Source organism: Monodon monoceros, unplaced genomic scaffold, assembly GCF_005190385.1.
Source record: "Monodon monoceros isolate NGI ecotype Baffin Bay Population unplaced genomic scaffold, NGI_Narwhal_1 Super_Scaffold_21, whole genome shotgun sequence".
NCBI lineage: Eukaryota > Metazoa > Chordata > Mammalia > Artiodactyla > Monodontidae > Monodon > Monodon monoceros.
Window position 1 is genome coordinate 171,032,502 of NW_021703778.1, and position 18,441 is coordinate 171,050,942.

Sequence of the window (18,441 nt, forward strand, 5' to 3'; positions counted from 1 at the left end):
TCTTGGAAATGAAGAACAAAATTCTTACATTTCCTGATTTCAAAACTTACTGCAAAACTGCAGTAATCGAATCAGTGTGGTACTGGCATAAAGACAAACACATACACCAATAGAGTAGAAGAGAGCCAAGAAATAAACTGTCACAGGTATGGTCAAATGGTTTTCAACAAGGGTGCCACCCACTCTGGGAAAAGGACAGTCTGTTCAACAAATGGTGCTGGAAAAAGTGGATATCCACATGCAAAAGAATGAACTTGGACCCTTATTTTACACCAAACACAAAAATTAACTCAAAGTGGATCAAAGACCTTATAGGAAAACATAGAGGAAAAGCTTCGTGATGTTAGATTTATCAATGATTTTTTAGCTATGACACCAAAGCACAGGCACGAAAAGCACACGAAAAGCAAAAGTAGATAAATTCGACCACATCAAAATTTAAAACTTCTGTGCAGCAAGGGACACAATCAACAAAGTGAAAAGGCAACCCACAAAATGGAAAGAACCATTCGGAGATCATCTATCTGATAAGGGATTAACGTCCAGAATTTATAAAGGACTCCTGCAGCTCAACAAGAAAACAAGCCGTTTAAAAAAATGTGCAAAGGGGGACTTCCCTGGTGGCGCAGTGTTTAAGAATCCGCCTGCCAAATCCACCTGCCAATGCAGGGGACACGGGTTTGAGCCCTGGTCCGGGAAGATCCCACATGCCGCGGAGCAACTAAACCCGTGCGCCACAACTACTGAGCCTGCGCTCTAGAGCCCGCAAGCCGCAACTACCGAGCCCGCGTGCCTAGAGCCTGTGCTCCGCAGCAAGAGAAGCCACCACAGTGAGAAGCCGGCGCACCTCAACGAAGAGTAGCCCCTGCTCGCCGCAACTAGAGAAAGCCCGCAGGCAGCAATGAAGACCCAACGCAGCCAAAAGTTAATTAATTAAAAATAATAATAATCCACCTGCCAGTGCAGGGGACACGGATTTGATCCCTGGTCCGGGAAGATCCCACATGGCACAGAGCAACTAAGCCCATGAGCCACAACTCCTGAGCCCGTGTGCTGCAACTGCTGAAGCCCACGTACCTAGAGCCCATGCTCCACAACAAGAGAAGCCACCACGATGAGAACCCCGTGCACCGCAACGAAGAGTAGCCCCTGCTCACCGCAACTCGAGAAAGCCCGCGTGCAGCAACGAAGACCCAACGCAGCCAAAAAAAAAAAATGTGCAAGGACCTGAATAGACATTTCTCCAAAGAAGATATACAAACATGATTAACATCACTAATCATTAGGAAAATGCAAATCAAAACCGCAGTGAGATACCACTTAACACCCACTAGGATGGCTACTATCAAAAAACAGAAAATAGCAAGTGTTGGTGAGGATATGGAGAAATTGGAACCCTTGTGCACTGCTGGTGGGAATGTAAAATGATGCTGCCACTATGGAAAACAGCATGGCAGTTCCTCAAAAAACTAAAAATAGAATTACCATACTTTGCACTTTTGGGAATATACCCAAAAGAATTGGAAGCAGAGACTTAAATAGGTATTTATATATTCATATTACAGCAGCATTATTCACAATAGCCAAAAGGCAGAAATAGCCCAAGTGTCTATCAAGGCATGGATAGAACAAAATGTGGCATACCCCTATAATAGAATATTATCCAGTCTTAAAAAGGGAAGAAATTCTGACACATGCTACTACATGGCTGAACCTTAAGGACACTTACGCTGAGTGAAGTAATTCAGTCACGGAAGGAAAAAAACTGCATGATTCCATTTATATCAGGTACCCAGAGTAGTCACATTCTTAGAGACAGAAAGTAGAACGGTGGTGGCCAGGGGCTGAGAGGAAGAGGATGGGGAGGAGGTGTTTAATGGGGACAGATTGCCTGTTTGGCAAGATGAAACGAGTTCTGAGGATGGATGGTGGTTATGGTAGCACAACAATGTGAATGTACTTATGCCACTTAGAGCTGTACACTTAAAAATGATTAAGATGGTACATTTTATATTATGTATACTTTAGCACGGGTTCTTTTGGGTTTTTTTAATTAATTAATTTATTTTTGGCTGCGTTTGGGTCTTCATTGCTGCGCGTGGGCTTTCTCTACTTGCAGTGAGCGGGGGCTACTCTTCGTTGCGGTGCGCAGGCTTCTCATTGCGGTGGCTTCTCTTGTTGTGGAGCAGGGGCTCTAGGCGCACGGGCTCAGTAGTTGTGGCACGCGGGCTCAGTAGTTGTGGCTCGCGGGCTCTAGAGCACAGGCTCAGTAGTTGTGGCACACGGGCTTAGTTGCTCTGCGGCATGTGGGATCTTCCCAGACAAGGGCTCGAACCCGTGTCCCCTGCATTGGCGGGCGGATTCTTAACCACTGCGCCACCAGGGAAGTCTCGGCACAGTTTTTTAAATAAATATTTTTTAAAATGTGATGCTCACTCATGGCTACTACATTTTTGGAATGGACTCCCAAAAGTTAAATTACATAAACAAAGGATCTTTACAAATTGCCAAATTATTTTCCAAAAGGATCAGAATAATTTATAGATTTGTTGGCAAGGTTACAACATGCCTTTACCAGTATTAATTATAATTTTTAACATTATTGCTGATTTGATAGGTGAAGAAATACTTTTTTCATATAATTATTGAGCAGTTATAGTTCTCTTGTAAACTGAATCATTTGAACACTGAGGTCTCAGTGTTTTTCTAATTAATCGCAGTATATTATTAACCTCTTGTAATTATAGCATTTATACTTCCTTTTGATTTTTGGAGGGAACATACAGAAATTTGTAAATTTTTTAATGTGAGGAATATCCCCTCAGGGTTTTTTATCCAGTGTTTTTTAATCATCCTTTTCTGGCTTGAGAATTGATATACTCACTTCCCTTTTCTTCTCAAAGCTGTGGGGATTTGTGGGGGGTATGATTTGACTTTTTAAAAATTTAACTGTGTTTGTTTTTCTATTTAACCCGTCTCAGATTTTATTTTGGTAAGACTTAAATTGACTTCTGCCCACATATAGCCAACCAGTTGTCTGAATAATCTTCCCCTTTCCGTGGATTTGAGCTTCCTTCCTTATCCAAATATTACATTTGTACAACTACACTCACTGTTTTGGGAGCTGTTGCTGTCTGTTCCAAGACCTGTCTCTTAAGCCCACATCACACTGTCTTTAGTTCATAAGCTTTATAGTTGGTAGGACCAGCCTTTCTCATGAGAAGTGTTCTCATTCTTCATGCTTTTAATTGTTCCAAGTGAACTTGAGAATTATTCTGTCAGATACCCAGAAAAATAAGGAGACTCCTCTGAATTTTGAATGGATTTGCTTTAAAACTATAAATCAATTTGGGGAAGTATTAACATCAGCTTATTTATAGTATGTATGCTTCCAGTCCTGAAACACACCTTATCTTTATTTGTGCAAGTCTTTTTTTTTTCCTCCATATTATTTATCTGCTTGTCTGCTTATTTATATTTTAGAGTATGTTTCATCAGTGATTTCCAGATCACAGACTTTTGAGTCCTTTAAAGAACTACTTTATATGCATAAGGCTTCAAAACAGCATGGGGGAAAATCACTAATAAAGTTGAGATCCTTTGATCTGCGATCATTAGGGAAAATACATCAACAAGTGTCTTCACTTTTTCTTTGACTTTAACCTGTATATTTTATACAAAGAGTCTAGGAGTCTTTCCGTGTTATTTCTGCATTCCACTCGACAGCACAATCTTAGGACAGGCACATTTCCCCATCTCATCTCATATGAAGTATTAAACTGTTTGAGAACAGGTCCCTCTCTTTTTAAAGTAAGATCTACAGTAAGCGTCTGCTTCCTGACCCCTCACAGAGCCCCCTGCAAGCCTCGATCCTTAATGCTGAGTTCATCTGGCACCACTTCTGGGTGAGGAGGTGATAGTTCTGGGAGAGCCACCCTTGCGCATCTGATGCACCCAGAGGGTCAGCAGCCAGAATCTCAATTCACAATACCTGACTCGGAACACAGGCTGTGCAGACAGCAGAGGAGCCAGGCAGGTGGGAGGCCCATCACATGACACCCACTCCCCATTGCTTGTTATCATTTAATTCATGGCCAGCTTTGGAATCCAGCAGCTTCCTTCAGCTCTGCGGACGGGGGCAGGGGTAGGATTTGGTTTGCTTTCATTTATTTTCTTAATGGCTACTGATACACATAGTAAAATCTACCTTCTTACTAATGTAGGGGAACTTAATAAGCACCCCCGAACGGCTGTAGCAGTTCATTTGCTCATTGAAATGTGTGGAGTGCCAGCCCACAGATGTACTGCTAACCCCAGTCCATTTCAGGTGTTTCTTACTGTCGTGTATTATGTTTAGAAACCAAAGGGCTTTTAGGTTCTTGTTCACAAGCTGGGAAAGGGGGTGGGGTGGGGGGGGGCGAGGGGCGTTGTGTGAGAATTTATAGAAAGAGAAGACATGGTTTGGACAAACTTAGTTGTGTGTGTGTGTGTGTGAGTAATTTTTTTCAGTTCTGCCTGGCAAAGAGGTTTTTCTCATAGCTTATTCATTTTCATTTGGAGCTAGTAATAGCACTTCTTTTTGTAGGGAATCATCTCTCCAGCACACACGTACACCCCCTCCCCAGGCCAGGATACTCCAATTCAGAAATGATGTCCTTCTTCTTCAGCTTTTCACATTAACCTTTTTTGAAGATAGGAAATTAAGATCTGAATAATAGCTTTTAATACTAGCCCCATTTAAAAACAAAAAGTGAAATATCTTTTTTTAATTAAAAAATTTAATTTAAACAAAACGTAAAAAATTAAAGTGGTATGTTGACATCTTTAAGGTACAAAAATAAACACTTGCATTCTATTTTATGACTTTAACTTTCACAGCCAGGTGGTATAACTAACTTTAACTTACAGCACTTTCTACCTATTAAATTTAAAGAAGCTTTCATTTTTCATATAATTTTTAACTGAATTTTTCCAATAAAAAAATTAGATCCCGAGAAAAACCAGTGTTTGAAGATTATTAATTCATAACTTGGTAGTAGGAAAGGTTGAACAAGAGTCCAAACTGATGAATTGGGATTGTGTAATATTTGGATAGCCAATTTGCTTTAAAAAAAAAAAAAACAAAACTAGGTTGCCAAAATACTAAATATGATACCGATATTTAAAGTAATTAGAATAGAAGATAGGAGGTGGCCAGGTGGGTATAAGGTACCAGTGAATTTGGGGTACCAGTTAGAGAAATGCTAAAATTTAAAGTTCATGTAGACACACATGCACACTTTTTTTTTTTTTTTTTTTTTGGTAGCTCTCTCAGAATCATGTGTTTATAGTCTGGCCAGGGTTGTGGCCTCAGTCCTGCCCCTTAAGAAATGGGATCTTTGCCTAAAAGTTATTGAGAAATGAAGACTGCAGAAAGCCAAAAAATGTCCAGGCTTTTCATGCACACTGACAGCCAAACAGAATGCTCTTTCCATTTGCAGTTTTTTTAGTGTCATTTTAAGTTGCAGCTTCCGGCCAATCAGCGAGCCCCGTGCCTGCTGACATCACGAACCAGCCAGTTCCCTCCAGCTGCAGAGAGCTTCAGTTTGTCTTTTTTTTTTAAACTAAAATGGAGGCTGGTTTCTTGCCTTAAGGAGTACATTGCCTTTCCCGCTGAAGTCTAGATGTTGACATGTAATAAAGCGGGCAGCAGGATGGTGTTGGATGCGGCCAACTCCAATGGGCCTTTCCAGCCCGTGGCCCTTCTCCATATTCGAGGTAAGTTATTGTGTGTTTCACTGAAACGGAACCTTCTGTGGTTAGTTAATAAATGGCTATTGTGCTTCAGATAAGAAAAGCAGGAAGTCCTTTCTAGCAGAATTCACCCCGTTTTGCGGCAGACCTAACCAGAGGAGGCTGGGTGTGTCACTGCAATTTGGCATTTTACGAACTACTTACAGAATTTGAGTCTTGAGGGAGGCCTTGCATGCATAGTTCAAAGCTGGTTTTTCTGCTTTCTGCTCGCTCTCCCATCCCCCTTTCAGAGCCGTGCTGATGTCAAAGGATGTGAAGTCACTGCCCGGGGAAGGCATTGGGCGGGGGGTAGGAAGGAGAGGCGGGCGGCACGCCTGGCCAAGTTGTCCGTGCGCAGAGTTTCTGTTACATCTGTGTTGCTTAACACCCTGAAGGTTTCACCGGGACACACCTCTGAATTAACGATGAATTGCAGTCAGAAAATATGCAGAAATGATTAGAAAAGAACTTCTTTAAAAGGATTGTTTTCGTTCTTGACCTGGAGCCTAAAAGAGAAATAGACTCGTGCTTTGAAATATTGGAATCCATCGTGGGTCATAATTTCTGAGCTGTTAGCGTTTTTATTGAATAGTAGGAGATACTTTGCACTTAAATAGGCTTTGTATTGACATTTGCCTTTAAAATTTTAAATGGCAACAAGTTTTCGATGAGTGTATAGATCACTTTTAATAATTACAGTTTGCCACTTGTAGTTTATACAGAATTGGAGTTCAGAATTTAGCTTAAAACACAATTAGCATAGTAATTAATAATTATATTAAAATATAGGTATCAGGATAATCATATACTTTTTCTTAGCATTTAAAAGTATTTGTTATACAGATTTTTTGTTCATAATTGGGTGAAGTAGAAAATGGATGTTAAGCTTCATCGTATCACTTTAAAATTTATACAATATCACAGCTCTGTCCCTAACAGAACAGTTCTGTCAGAATCTCCTTTAAGGACCCATGTCAAGGAAGGGAGGGGGCAGGATCTCTAGGTGACTAATAGTCTGTAGGACTAAAATACCAGACAAGATTTTTCAGATCCTAGAGTGTTTGCAGATAAAGGAGATAAAACCACATGAATACCCAGTCTGTTGGAATAAAATGGGTGTTGCTTTTCTCTCCAAGCCCACTTGAAAGAAGCTGGTGGAAATTAATGTCCACAATGACCAACCTGTAGGTCACATTGTTTTGTAGTGCACCCAGGAAAGAGCAAATGTTGACCACAGATGGCACTCAGGTATTTTAGTTGCAGGAGCCAAATGGGCAAAACCAAAATGTAATTGTGTTTCGATTTAAGTTCTTAAATGGTGACTGACTAGCAAAAAGAAAATTTTATAGCATATAAAATGTGTATTTTGATACTTTTAAGGTATCTTCATATAAATAACAGATTGTTTTAGTTTGAGTTTTCTGATTTCATTAAACACTTAATGTACTAGTCATTTTTTGAACTATGACTTTATTCTGAAATGGAATTGTTTGATTTTATATCTTATACCACATTGTTGTTGTTGTTTTTAATTCCAAGACTTTACTGTGACCAGTTTGAATTTTTTTGTTGTCGGTTGAGTGGTTGGTTGCTGTCTAATTGTGAAGGGAAAAAGTAGTGAAGCGTATCAACCTAAAAGAGACTTGAGATTTTAAGAAGGGGTAACCTTTAGGGCCTAAAACTAACTTCTGGGTCAAACAGTGAGCTAGCTAAAACTTGAATGCTTGATTTACTCATCAGGACTTTTTAGAGCAAGCATGTTAATGTGTGGTTTAGCAAAATTTATTTTGTTTGTATTGGCTTTTAGAGTCTTGATTAATTTAATATCCACTATGCATCTCCTCTGTATGTCCAGTGCTGAGGGTCCCCACCCCAGAGGAATGGATGGTTTAGTGGGAGACCCACACAGGGGCCCTGGTGCAGGAGGGGCACAGGAAGAGCTGACTCTGGGCAGGTGCTAGGAGAGAGAGCAGGGGCTGATGTGATCATGATGCTGGGAAGGGGAGGGGGCAACACTGAGGCTTACCACTGACTCAGGGTGCATTTAGAGAAGAAGGGTCTTGCGCACAGAGGTAAAATAACCAGCCCAAGGTCACTCAGCCTATAAGTGGTAGGGCCAGAATCCAAACCAAGGCAGTTAAACAAACCACGGCAGTTGTTTTGTTTTGTTTGGAATCTTTTAAAAAAAAAATTTTTTTTAATTTTAAAAATAGAAATTTTGGCTGTTTGTAGAAGCTTTTGCCACAGGATTATAATAGCGGGTTTTTCCCCAGTGTCTTATCAACATCCATGCGTTTCAGTGGCCTCTGGTATATGACAGTTCTTGTGCCTAGGGTGCATTTCTTCATTCATTTTACAAATATTTGTCAAGTGGCTACCACCACGTGCCAAGCAGGTACCTAATTCGGAATATGAAGCAAGCACTGTGGCCCAGCTTTCAGAGTTTACAGCCCCCTGGGTGGTGGGGCAGTCAGGTAAACAAATCAATCAATACGGTCACTAAACTGGTGAGTAATCCCAGTTGGTTTGATATTTATCTCCTATTACAGAGTCTAGAGTTTGCAGCTAATATAGTGAATTAGCATATCCTAAAAAGTCCAAGTGTGACAGGAACATGTTGCTGAAAAGTCTAAACTTTTCTGTCTGTAGAAGGAGAAGGCGTCACCTGGAGGAACTTGATGGCTGTAAATTTAGCTTGATGACTTAAATCCTGTACTTCCAGGGCTGTCCGAGAGAACTGTCTGCGATGGCGGGAATGTTCTCTGTGCTGTCCACTGCAGTGGCCCCTGGTCACATGTGACTGTTGAGCCCTTAAAATGTGGCTACTGCAACTGAGAAACTAAATTTTAAGTTTATTTCATTTTAGTTATTTTAAATTTAAATAGACATGTGTCTAGTGGCTGCTGTATTGGACAGCACAGTTCTAGACTGGGATCGAGAGACTTTTTCAGAAAAGGCTGGAAAGTAAATATTTTTGGCTGAGAAAGCAGCCATAGATAGGCATGACTGTGTTCCAGTAAAGCTTTATTTACAAAAACAGGTGGCTGGCCAGATTTGGCCCCTGGGACATAGTTTGCCCACCCCTGTTCTAGACTATTCCTTGAATTTTAATTGCCTGTTAAGCGTAGTAAAATATATTTCACTTCCAGAGCCAGGTTTAAGGCAAGAATAGCCAAGCCAAAAAAGATGTTACTGGCCAGAGAGGAAGAGAGCGACCTCCATCCAGTGCCAGCTGGCTTTTACTCTGGCCTCAAGCAAGTTGTTAACTGCTCCGATCTTGTGGTCGGTTGGTGAGTCCTGTCTCTGAAAGACTGAGGAGTAACCTCGGCCTGGTGGGGAGCTGGCGAGCAGATTATTCTCTGTGTAAACCCATTTTTCCTGCGGAATGGAAGTCTGATTATAGAAGAGTTTGTTTTCTCACAAGTATTCCTGAGTCACCAATTCAATGAAAGTCTTTACCTTTCCAAAAAAATTTAGAAAAGCAAGAGCAGGGGGCAGTGTAGGGTGTCAAACCCGAAGGCTTCCTTCCCCGCTGCAGCCCGTCTGATGACTTAGCCAGCACTGCTGGACACAGCTGTGCACGTGCGCGTGCACTTGCACGCGCGTTCCCAGGTGTGGGACACTCCTGCGTGATCGAAGTCAGTGAACGTTGTGAGGATGGATGCCTAGGGATGTCCTCATTCCCAGAACTAGGAAGGAAAAATGTCATTGACGACCAAAAACAAAGACCCCTCAAGAGATCAAACCAGAGATTCTTTCTCAAGGTGTTTACTCCACTAACATCTGTGTGTTTTGTAGCTGTCACTGTCTGTGAGGTGGCTTTTTAGAAGTACACCTTTAAAGCTACCTGGGATGAGCCTGTGTGAAGTTGTTTTCTCTTATCACTCCTGCCAGTGAGGAAGGAAACCAGAGTAACAAATAACTCTCTGGGGGGTGCATGTCTGTGTTAAAGCCTGCACAACTTTTGTTAATTAGTCTTCCCTGAACTGATCATGACTCCTGCCTTGCAGCAAAAGCTAAACTCCTAGAATTTTTTCATTAAAAGATGTTAATTGTTTGGAAGAATGAGACAAAAGTAAAGAAGCAAGGTTAGTAGTCAAGAAAAGGGTGTGTGTTTTTGAATCTAGGAAAGGACCGTGTCTTCGAAGGCACAGAGGTTTGGGGTATACCCTACTCCATTTCCATACATCAGGTAGCACTGCAAGGTGGTTCTCCTCCTATCCGACGGCGACCTGCCAGATGTGATGCGCTTTTGTGAACACTGCCCGACTTGTTCCTCCCAGCATTCCTGCCCGGGAGGTTGGCCGGACGCGTCCTAGTCACTCCTCCCCAAGGTTACCAGGCTGTAAGGCCAAGTCCAGGGCCCTTGCCCCTGTGTCAGCTACACGTCCCCAAGCCGCTGCTGGTGGCCGTCCCAGAAGGAAAGGCAGCCACATATGTCATCTTCTGGTATTATCTTTTTGACCTTTTTTTGGAGACCCAGCTAAAGCTGGCCTGCAGTCTTTGGGGAGGCTCTGGATTTCCAGGTGATAAGATGAGACAAAGCACCCTTCTGTCAGCCCAGCTCCTGGCCATGCAGAGCATCCCAGACCAGAGGCCGGAGCAAGGGGTCGGTGCAGGCAAGGCCTCTGTCACCCACATCTGCTTCCAGACAAGGCCCACCTCACCTCCTCTTCCCTGTCAGACGGGAAAAGTACCACCAAGGATACGGAGAACTCCAAAACTGGGGTAGTTTCTCTCACTAATGTACTCAAGGAAAAATCTTTCTTATTAATCTTGGAAAGAGATGGCTAAAGTGCACAAGGACAAACTACTACAGCAAGAAAAATCTGGCTTTGTTTCAGGCCCTTGAATTATTCATAAATCAAAAACCCCTCTAGTTAAAAAGAAAAACTAAAGAGATGTAACAGTCAAATGTAGTGAGTGAATCTGTATCAGATCTTTGTCCTAAAAACAAAACAAAGTAAAATCAAGCCTGCAGAAGACATTGGTCGAGTACAGAGCGATGTGGGACGCTATGGAATTACTATTAGTTTTAAAGGGATTGTGATTTGTAGACACTGTCCTCATTCTTAGGAATTGCAGACGGAGGTATTTAGGGGTGAAGTATCATGATCTCTGCAACTTACTTCAAATAACAAAGTGAAAAATAAATGGAAAGCAAATATGCTAATATGTGAACAGTTGGTGAATCTGGGGAAGTGGGTATACAGGTGTACACGTTGAATACAAGTATTCAGCTTCTGTGTAGGTTTAAACTTTTCCGTAATGTTTGAGAGAAATGTCTTTAAAATGTCCTGCTTTAGAAAAAATGTGCAAAGGACATGTAATTACTTAGAAATTGTTTCCTAAATAGTGAGCAGTGGTCTTTTATATTCAAGTTTTGGCTTTTCCTGTGTTTTTCCTTTTACTCCATTGCTGACAAATTAGTGGCCGTCAGTGAAATAATCAGGCGGGGGCTTGGTCATCCCAGGTGGGGTGAGGTTGAGACCCTGTAGCCCAGTGCCTTATTGGTGGCCTCCTGCAGCCAGCACGGTCCCCTTGATGCTAACTTGTAGTGGCTGCACAGACGGCTGCACCATCTTACCGAACAGCTGTTTTGGGGACGTACACCTTTTTTTGATGTTTATTGGCATTTTTATTGGACTCTTAAAGCATAACAGTTTACGGCACGCTCTTAGGTAAAAGCAAGGTTCCCTCTGAACTTGAGAGGCGGGGTGCTTAGTGGTTAAGGGCGGGGGGTCTGAAGCCACAAGGCTGGGGTCGGATCCCTGCTCCCACCCCACCACTGGTTAGCTGAGCTGTCTTGGGCAGGCTAACTCACTTCTCTGCTTGGAAATGGGAATGAAATGGGGATAAAAGGACCTACCTCTCTGTATTTTTATGAGGGTTAGTTAAATGAGCGCATACACATAAAACGCTTAAAATGGTGCCGGAGTGCTGTAAGACTATGGGAAGTGTTAGTGGTTGCTGTGGTTATCGTCTCTTTTCTAGGTCACTGTGGTAATTCAGAGCCCAGCGTCTTAACCACAACTTACTTTATTTTTCCGCTGCTGTATTACCTGTATTTGTTCATCTTGAAGCTTATCTGTCTCTGTCTCTGTCTGCTCTCTCCCTCTCCCATTTACCAAGCCTCTCTTCTTGCAATTTGCTTGTCATTTCACCCCCTGGAAGAAGTCAGTAGCATTGATGATCCTGGAGTGTGCAGTGTGTCCTGCTTGTAGACTGTGTGTAAAATTACCTAGTAAGGTGATCCAGTCTCTCCAGTCAGAGTGTACTTACTGACCCCCTTTCAGACTTTTCACTCTCGGGGATCTAGTCTGTTAATAAGAAATCAGCATTTAATACATTCCTCTCCTCACCCCATTTTTAACTCTTTTGAAGAAAAGTGTTTTAGCATAAGATTCATAAGGAATTCTGCTTTTAGAAGTTAGTTAGAGATTTTATCTGTGATTAGTCCCACATAGGGTGACTTCACTTGTCATTTCCCCTTAGTTGTATTTAAATGCAGGTGTTGCTTTCTGATGCTTTAGCAACTGGACTTCCAAAAGTTTACTGTCCGATTGTCAAATCCCATTACATTAAACTCCTGAATTCCTTTTTTGTGTTGGGATTTTTAAATTAAGATATTATTTGGTGGGACTTTCCCCGGCGGTCCAGTGGTTAAGACTCTGCGCTTCCAATGCTGGGGGCACCGGTTTGATCCCTGGTCAGGAAACGAAGCTCCCACATGCTGCACGGCGTGGCCAAAAAAAAAAAAAAAAAAAATAGTATTTGAACTAAATGGGATCCAGACTATAACCTTATACCTTATTGTTTCAAGTTTTAATATTGTGATATTTTTAATAGCGCTTGAGCTGTTTCACCTGTTTGATTAGGTTTTTCAGTCTCTGCTTTGTCGTTGATGTGTGTGAACTTCATGTATTACATTTGGATTTTTATCTGCTGGTTGTGTTATTCACCAGCAATGTGTTCTAATTATGGTATTTTGACTTATAAAGTTATGAAAATAGTAATGTTTCACTCTAGGGAGCAAGCCTAGTTTTCCTAAATTGCTGGTCCTTTATTCTTGGTAGGCTTCAAGGAGGAAGGAATGGGGCGGGGGTGGTCTGTGGATGTTTGCATTTGTAGGTCATTTTGATACATATACAACTAGAAGTTGTTTTCTTCACCTTCAGGTAGTAGGCCAGGCTTCTCTGGGGTGGTATATGATAACCTTGTTTTCACAGCTCTGAAGCTGTGACGGTATCCTCAGCGTTTCCATAGGGCAGTGTTTATAGGTGCGGTCATTGGGCCCCTGGAGTCCCTGAGATACTTTCAAGGGACCTGCAAGGTCAAAACTGTCTTCCCAAGAATGCGAAGGCCTTTTTTGCCTCTTTCACCGTGTGGCCGTTCGCCCTGATGGTGCAAAGGCAGTGGTGGGTAGAACAGCTCCTTGCTCGGAGTGCACAGTGGTGTCCAGCTAGAAACCAGCGTGTGCTCCACTACGCCACACCAGTCGGACCTAAGACTGTCCTTGATGACGCATGAAATGTTAGGGTTAGTAAATCTCAGCCCTTGCAAATGCACCTTTTAATCACATTTTGTGGATGATGTGCAGAGTTCACACAGAGCCCTCGGGCACACTGCAGTATGGTGGCGGTCTCTAGGAACACTGCACAGTCGTGTGAGTGGCAGGCTGAACTAGCCACTCTTTTCAGGAACATCATTTTTATTCAATACTTGAAAGAACAAAAGACAGACAGATTGGGTTAGTAAGACCTGAATATTTGACGTTTGCTTTCTCGAAAAGGAAGGAAGGAAGCCTGTCAATTCAGGGGAAACAGCAGTGACACTATTTGTTGCCCGTGATAAAATTCAGACTTGCAAGCAAAAATTTGAATTTTGGAAAACTTGTATCCGCCAGCGTGAACCTGACAGCTCCCGGTGCTGACGGCTTCTGGTGATATTAACAAACAGGGCTTCTTGATGTGAACGGTGGAGGATCTGCATGACTGCGTGCCAGCACATTCAGTGATGCTGCAAGCATGCATGGGCAGGAGAGACATTGAAATTGCAGGACACATCTCAGGGTTTGAGGTCACTGAAACATCCATCAATATGGTTCCAGATTCCATGGTGCAACTGATCTTTAAGAAACTACCACTTGTTGAATGTTAGCATAGAATCGAAGAAGAACATCCACAGTGTTTTTTAAAAGCCGTTGAAATACCTCCCTTTTTCAGCTAAACATGTCTGTGAAGGCTGGGCTTCTTTTCATACACTTCAAGCAAAATACCATATCAAACAGATTGAATACAGAAGCAGAAATGCAGGTCTACCTGTCTTTTAAGCAAGGCTTTAAAGAAATAGGCAGAAATGTAAAACAGTGTCACTCTTCCTGCTGGTTTTTTAATGAAGTTATCCTCAAAATGATATTTATGTTAGCACGAAATGAGTCCATTCCTCTTATCTTAAATGAATTAATAAGTAAATGTTTTAAACATTCTCTAATCTGGTCATTATCAGTAGGTAGAACCCACGTGATCTAAGCTCTTTAGGGTCCTCCAGACTTTTTTAGAGGACATGATCCTGACACCAAAAAAACTGAAGGCCCTTGGCCTAGGAGAGCTCTCTAGCATGAGCGGGATGTGACCCTGACCCTGTTTTTTACCAAGCCTCTGTATTTTTTCTCTTCCTACCTCAAAAAAAAACTTCCCAGATTAACTAGTCAGCTAGTAATGTAAACAGGTCTCTCAGGCCACAGTGGGAGGTGATAACTCCACCCAGCGTGTGGGCAGTGGAGTCACCCCAGGACCCGGGGCCTCTCTTTTGGCCTTAGTCAGCTTCCATTTATCTTTTTACTCTTTTTAAAAAATCCACATGTGAATATAGCCACTTTGAAAATTTGTTTTAATTACGAATAAAACTAAAATTCTCCCTAGCTTTATCCCCAGAATCAGTCTCCTACCTTTCCTGGCATCTCAGAGCAAATTGTTTGGAGTTTGCTGTATATCATTCCACATCTCTGTCTGCGTGTGCATATTTTCACATTAAATAATGTAAATATGGATTTATTTATTCACTGAAAGTATACAGTATTTTTTTTCCTTTTTTTTTTTTTTTTTTTTTTGACACGCAGTGTTCCCGGACCAGGGATTGAATCCAGGCCCTCGGCAGTGAAAGCACAGAGTCCTAACCACTGGACCGCCAGGGAATTCCCTAGTTTTTTATTTCTTAAGAAAAAAAGTTGACATGATAGCAGTTTTAGAAAACTAAACTTCTTACAAGGTCTTAGCATCTTGATAGCTTTCTAAAATAATTGGTGATGTTCAGAGCTAGTGTTACGTTATATTATCCTGAACTTGTACTATGTATACATACATTACATAAACTCTTAAGTGTGGTCTTCCGCGTCTTTCTGCTAATTTGCTTTAAACTCTCTTGGTGGACATCTGGGAGGAGGCAGTAGCTAGAGGAGCACCTGCCCCATGCCTGGGCCATCCCAGGGACCATCGCAGATACTTAACGCCCACAGCCGGGCGGGAAAGAAGCTCTGTGCTCGTTCTACAGACATCAAAAACGAATGTCCACGAGCAGACCTGACCAGATAGTGAGTGACAAGGCCTGAAGAAACCGTGCACTGTTTGACTAGAACTTGGACCACTTCTGCCACACCAAGCTGCAGGAAATGTGGACAGTTCTGTGTGCTTGAGGCCTGGTCCCGGGGAGACACCTCACTTGAGAGAACATGGATGACCCTTCTTGCCTGCTGTTTAGAATATTTTACTAGATGTTGAAAACATTGGGATTTTGTCAATTTAGTGACCCCCCCCTCCCCTTCCCAAATTAGATCTAATCATACCAGAATCGAGCTAGCGGACTCAAGGCGAAGGCCTAACAGTGTCGCTTACCGGGTCACTGGTGTCCTTGACTGTCTCCATACCTTCCTGAGTCTGCGAATGCATTATATTTTAAAATGCGTTTGATTAAATTACTTATTTTCAAGGGAATTGAAAGAAAGGAGTTTAGATTCAAATTCCAGCCTGCTGTCCCTGAGGACAAAAGTACAGGATAAGAATGAGCAGATTCCTCCTTTTCTCTTATCCTTAGTTAAGAGAAATGCTATGCTGGTAGAAAACTTGAGTGACTGTCCAATGAGTGAGGGTTTTTTTTAAGACTTTAATAAATTCAGAAACTTTTTTCTTTGCAATAAAGTCACAAATGACATTATATTGAAGAGGTGTTATTAATCTTAAACAAAGGTTAACTTAAGTTTACACTTTAAGCCAAAGTTAAACTTGTGATGTCCTGAAATGTTTTGCTTGTCTTCTTCCTCTCTGCCTACTTCTTCCCCTTAAGCACTCCTTTCTTATTTTGTCTCATTTATTCTCCAGAGGAGGCCATCAGATATTTAAACTGACCTTTTCTAAGGCATGTAAACTTTCTTGGGGTGACTTTTCTTATTCCAATAGTACAGTATCAGTGCATATGAATTCTGGATTTTTCCCTTCCAAGTGTTGTGCCTCAGTTCAATGTAAACTTTCAAAATTTTAACCTTGAATTTGGTATGAGTTGCAATGATCAGTATCCAATTAAATAAACGTAGACTGCCCTGCCTACGTAGATTAGGAAAATATCTTTTGGGGGGTATGCGTGTGCCTATGCACGCACGTGTGTTTCTGTAAAGCCAAATACCAACTTATAAAAAACAGTTCAGTCTCCAGTCTTGTTGTTTAGTATATAGGCTTAATCATTTGCTTATTTGAGCCTTTCCTTTACTTTAAAAAAGGAGGAGAGCCTTTCAGTGAAATGTAAGCTAAACTTGGAGCCCCTAAAATAATTTTTTAAACTGTACATCATGTTAAAAATATAAAGGGGAGTTTAAGAAGCATATTTGGTAAAGTGTTCTTCGTCAGGAAACAGGGACTTATCAGCCAGTTAATAGCCTTGACTGTGGCATCCAAAGTAACTGAAACACGCTGCCCAGGTAACTATTTATACCAGTTAGGAGTGTGCAGAAATGAGGCACAGCAGCCCAAGAGCTCGTGCAGCTCAGGCGTCTGCCATCCCTGTGTGCTTCCTTGCATACTGTCTGGTACACCAAGCATTACCGTAATGCGTTTCTTCCAGAGTTTTTCAAAATCGTGTGGCCTTAAGAGAAATTGTTTAGGAAGACCAGTTTCCTCGGAGCAGTTTGGTCCTCCCCGTCTGCAGCATGGCCGAATACCCAAAGGGGGGTGGAGACTCTTGTTTGTCATTAGCGCCCAGGAACCTTTTTCATCTTCAGACCTCCTTGCAGGTGTTCATTAACCATCCTATTTCCTATGAGACAGCAAACAGGTATTATTAGTCCCATTTTTACGGCTGTGGAAGCCAAAGCAGAGAGGTTCCCGGACTTGCCTAAGGTCAGAAGGAAGAGCTCTTGGGTTTTCTGACTCACGACTCTGGGCTCACACCTCTCTGGATGCGCACAGGGCTGCTCTCACAGGCTGCTTTATCACAGAGATCTAGCCGCGCAGTACTTTCTGCTCTCAGTTTCTCACAGCGCTGTAGAGTGCGGTGCAGCTGAAACCAGGTTAGTTGATCTTATGGTGTCATCTAGAAAAACAGGAGATGCAGATCCTGGGTCATGAAGGTAAGGCTGTACCTTGGGGGTTTGTGGGTATGGATGAAATTAAGTCAGTGGGGCCTAAAAGTGCACCCACTTGCCCCTTAGCATAGCCTGGAAACTCCCGTTGAAGAAACATGGACTCGGGGACTGCTTTCCACTTCGTTTAAGGAACTTGTACCTCCTGAAAGATTTACATTAAAGCTGCATTTTCCGCATAGCTAATGAGAGTATTTCAGTGCTGAACATAAACTTCGTACTGGTACAGATTCCTCATGAGTAATTCTTTGAATTTAGAACAAAGTGAGATATATTGTTCTATTGGTAGTAATAGAATTTGGAGCTTTGGGGCTGTAAGGAGGAGAGAACATTCTTTATCTGCAAACTGGCTGTTTTAGTTTAGGCATTTGTCCGAGGGGAGACAGTGGTAAAGACAACTACTTCTTGATGATGTATACAATTGAGGGGATGTTTGCATTGTCGTTTATAAAAAGCCTGTGAACTCATGTTCCTGATTTTCATAAAGCCCTGCGATACTCCGTGTGTGTGCTCTTGTTGACTTCAGTGTTGGTAGCGTAGCCGCGCTGCATCCTTTGTTGTGCCACATAAGGTTAAAAGTAAGACCAAAATTTTTAGTTAACTGAGTTTGCTTCAAAAGGAAGGAAAACTTTATGGAATATACCTAACAGAAAGGAGAACAAAATTTAGTTTTGACCTTTTGCCTTACGGCCACCTAAAGCTTTGTCTCATTCCCTTGACAAATATTTGTAAATCACCACCTTGGTGGTTGGCGCTGTGCTGGGCACTGAAGGTTATGTCTGTGCACCTTCAGGCTGGCACCAAGGAGGAGGGAGCGGGCCTGGGGGCGGGGGCAGGCCTCCCAAGAGAAGTAATACTTGATAAGCTCACTGGTGGTCCCCGGTTCAGCGCGCTGGGGGGTGTGTTGTGAATGGGGTGTGGCAATGTGGTGAGAGAAATGCTGGGAAGGGGTTTATGTCAAGTAAGTAGCATCTCTTTGTGGACGGATGAGTGGAGCGCGCGTCAGCGAGCAGTGGACGAGGAGGCCACTGCAGAGCGTG

General features: G+C 42.3%; 1 protein-coding gene across 5 annotated transcripts in view; it reads left to right on the forward strand.

The window, feature by feature from the left end:
* The window catches only part of PPP2R5C (protein phosphatase 2 regulatory subunit B'gamma), a 133,636-nt gene that overhangs the window by 34,000 nt on the left and 81,195 nt on the right, over positions 1-18,441 (forward strand). Inside the window, exon 1 of one of the 5 annotated variants that reach the window (XM_029239336.1) lies at positions 2,608-5,757. The exons of the other annotated variants lie outside the window; for them this stretch is intronic. Within the exon in view, the coding sequence (XP_029095169.1) occupies positions 5,664-5,757 (94 nt within the window). The 5' untranslated portion in view covers positions 2,608-5,663. Of the gene's footprint in view, positions 1-2,607; positions 5,758-18,441 lie in introns of those variants that run through there. 5 annotated transcript variants of the gene reach the window in all.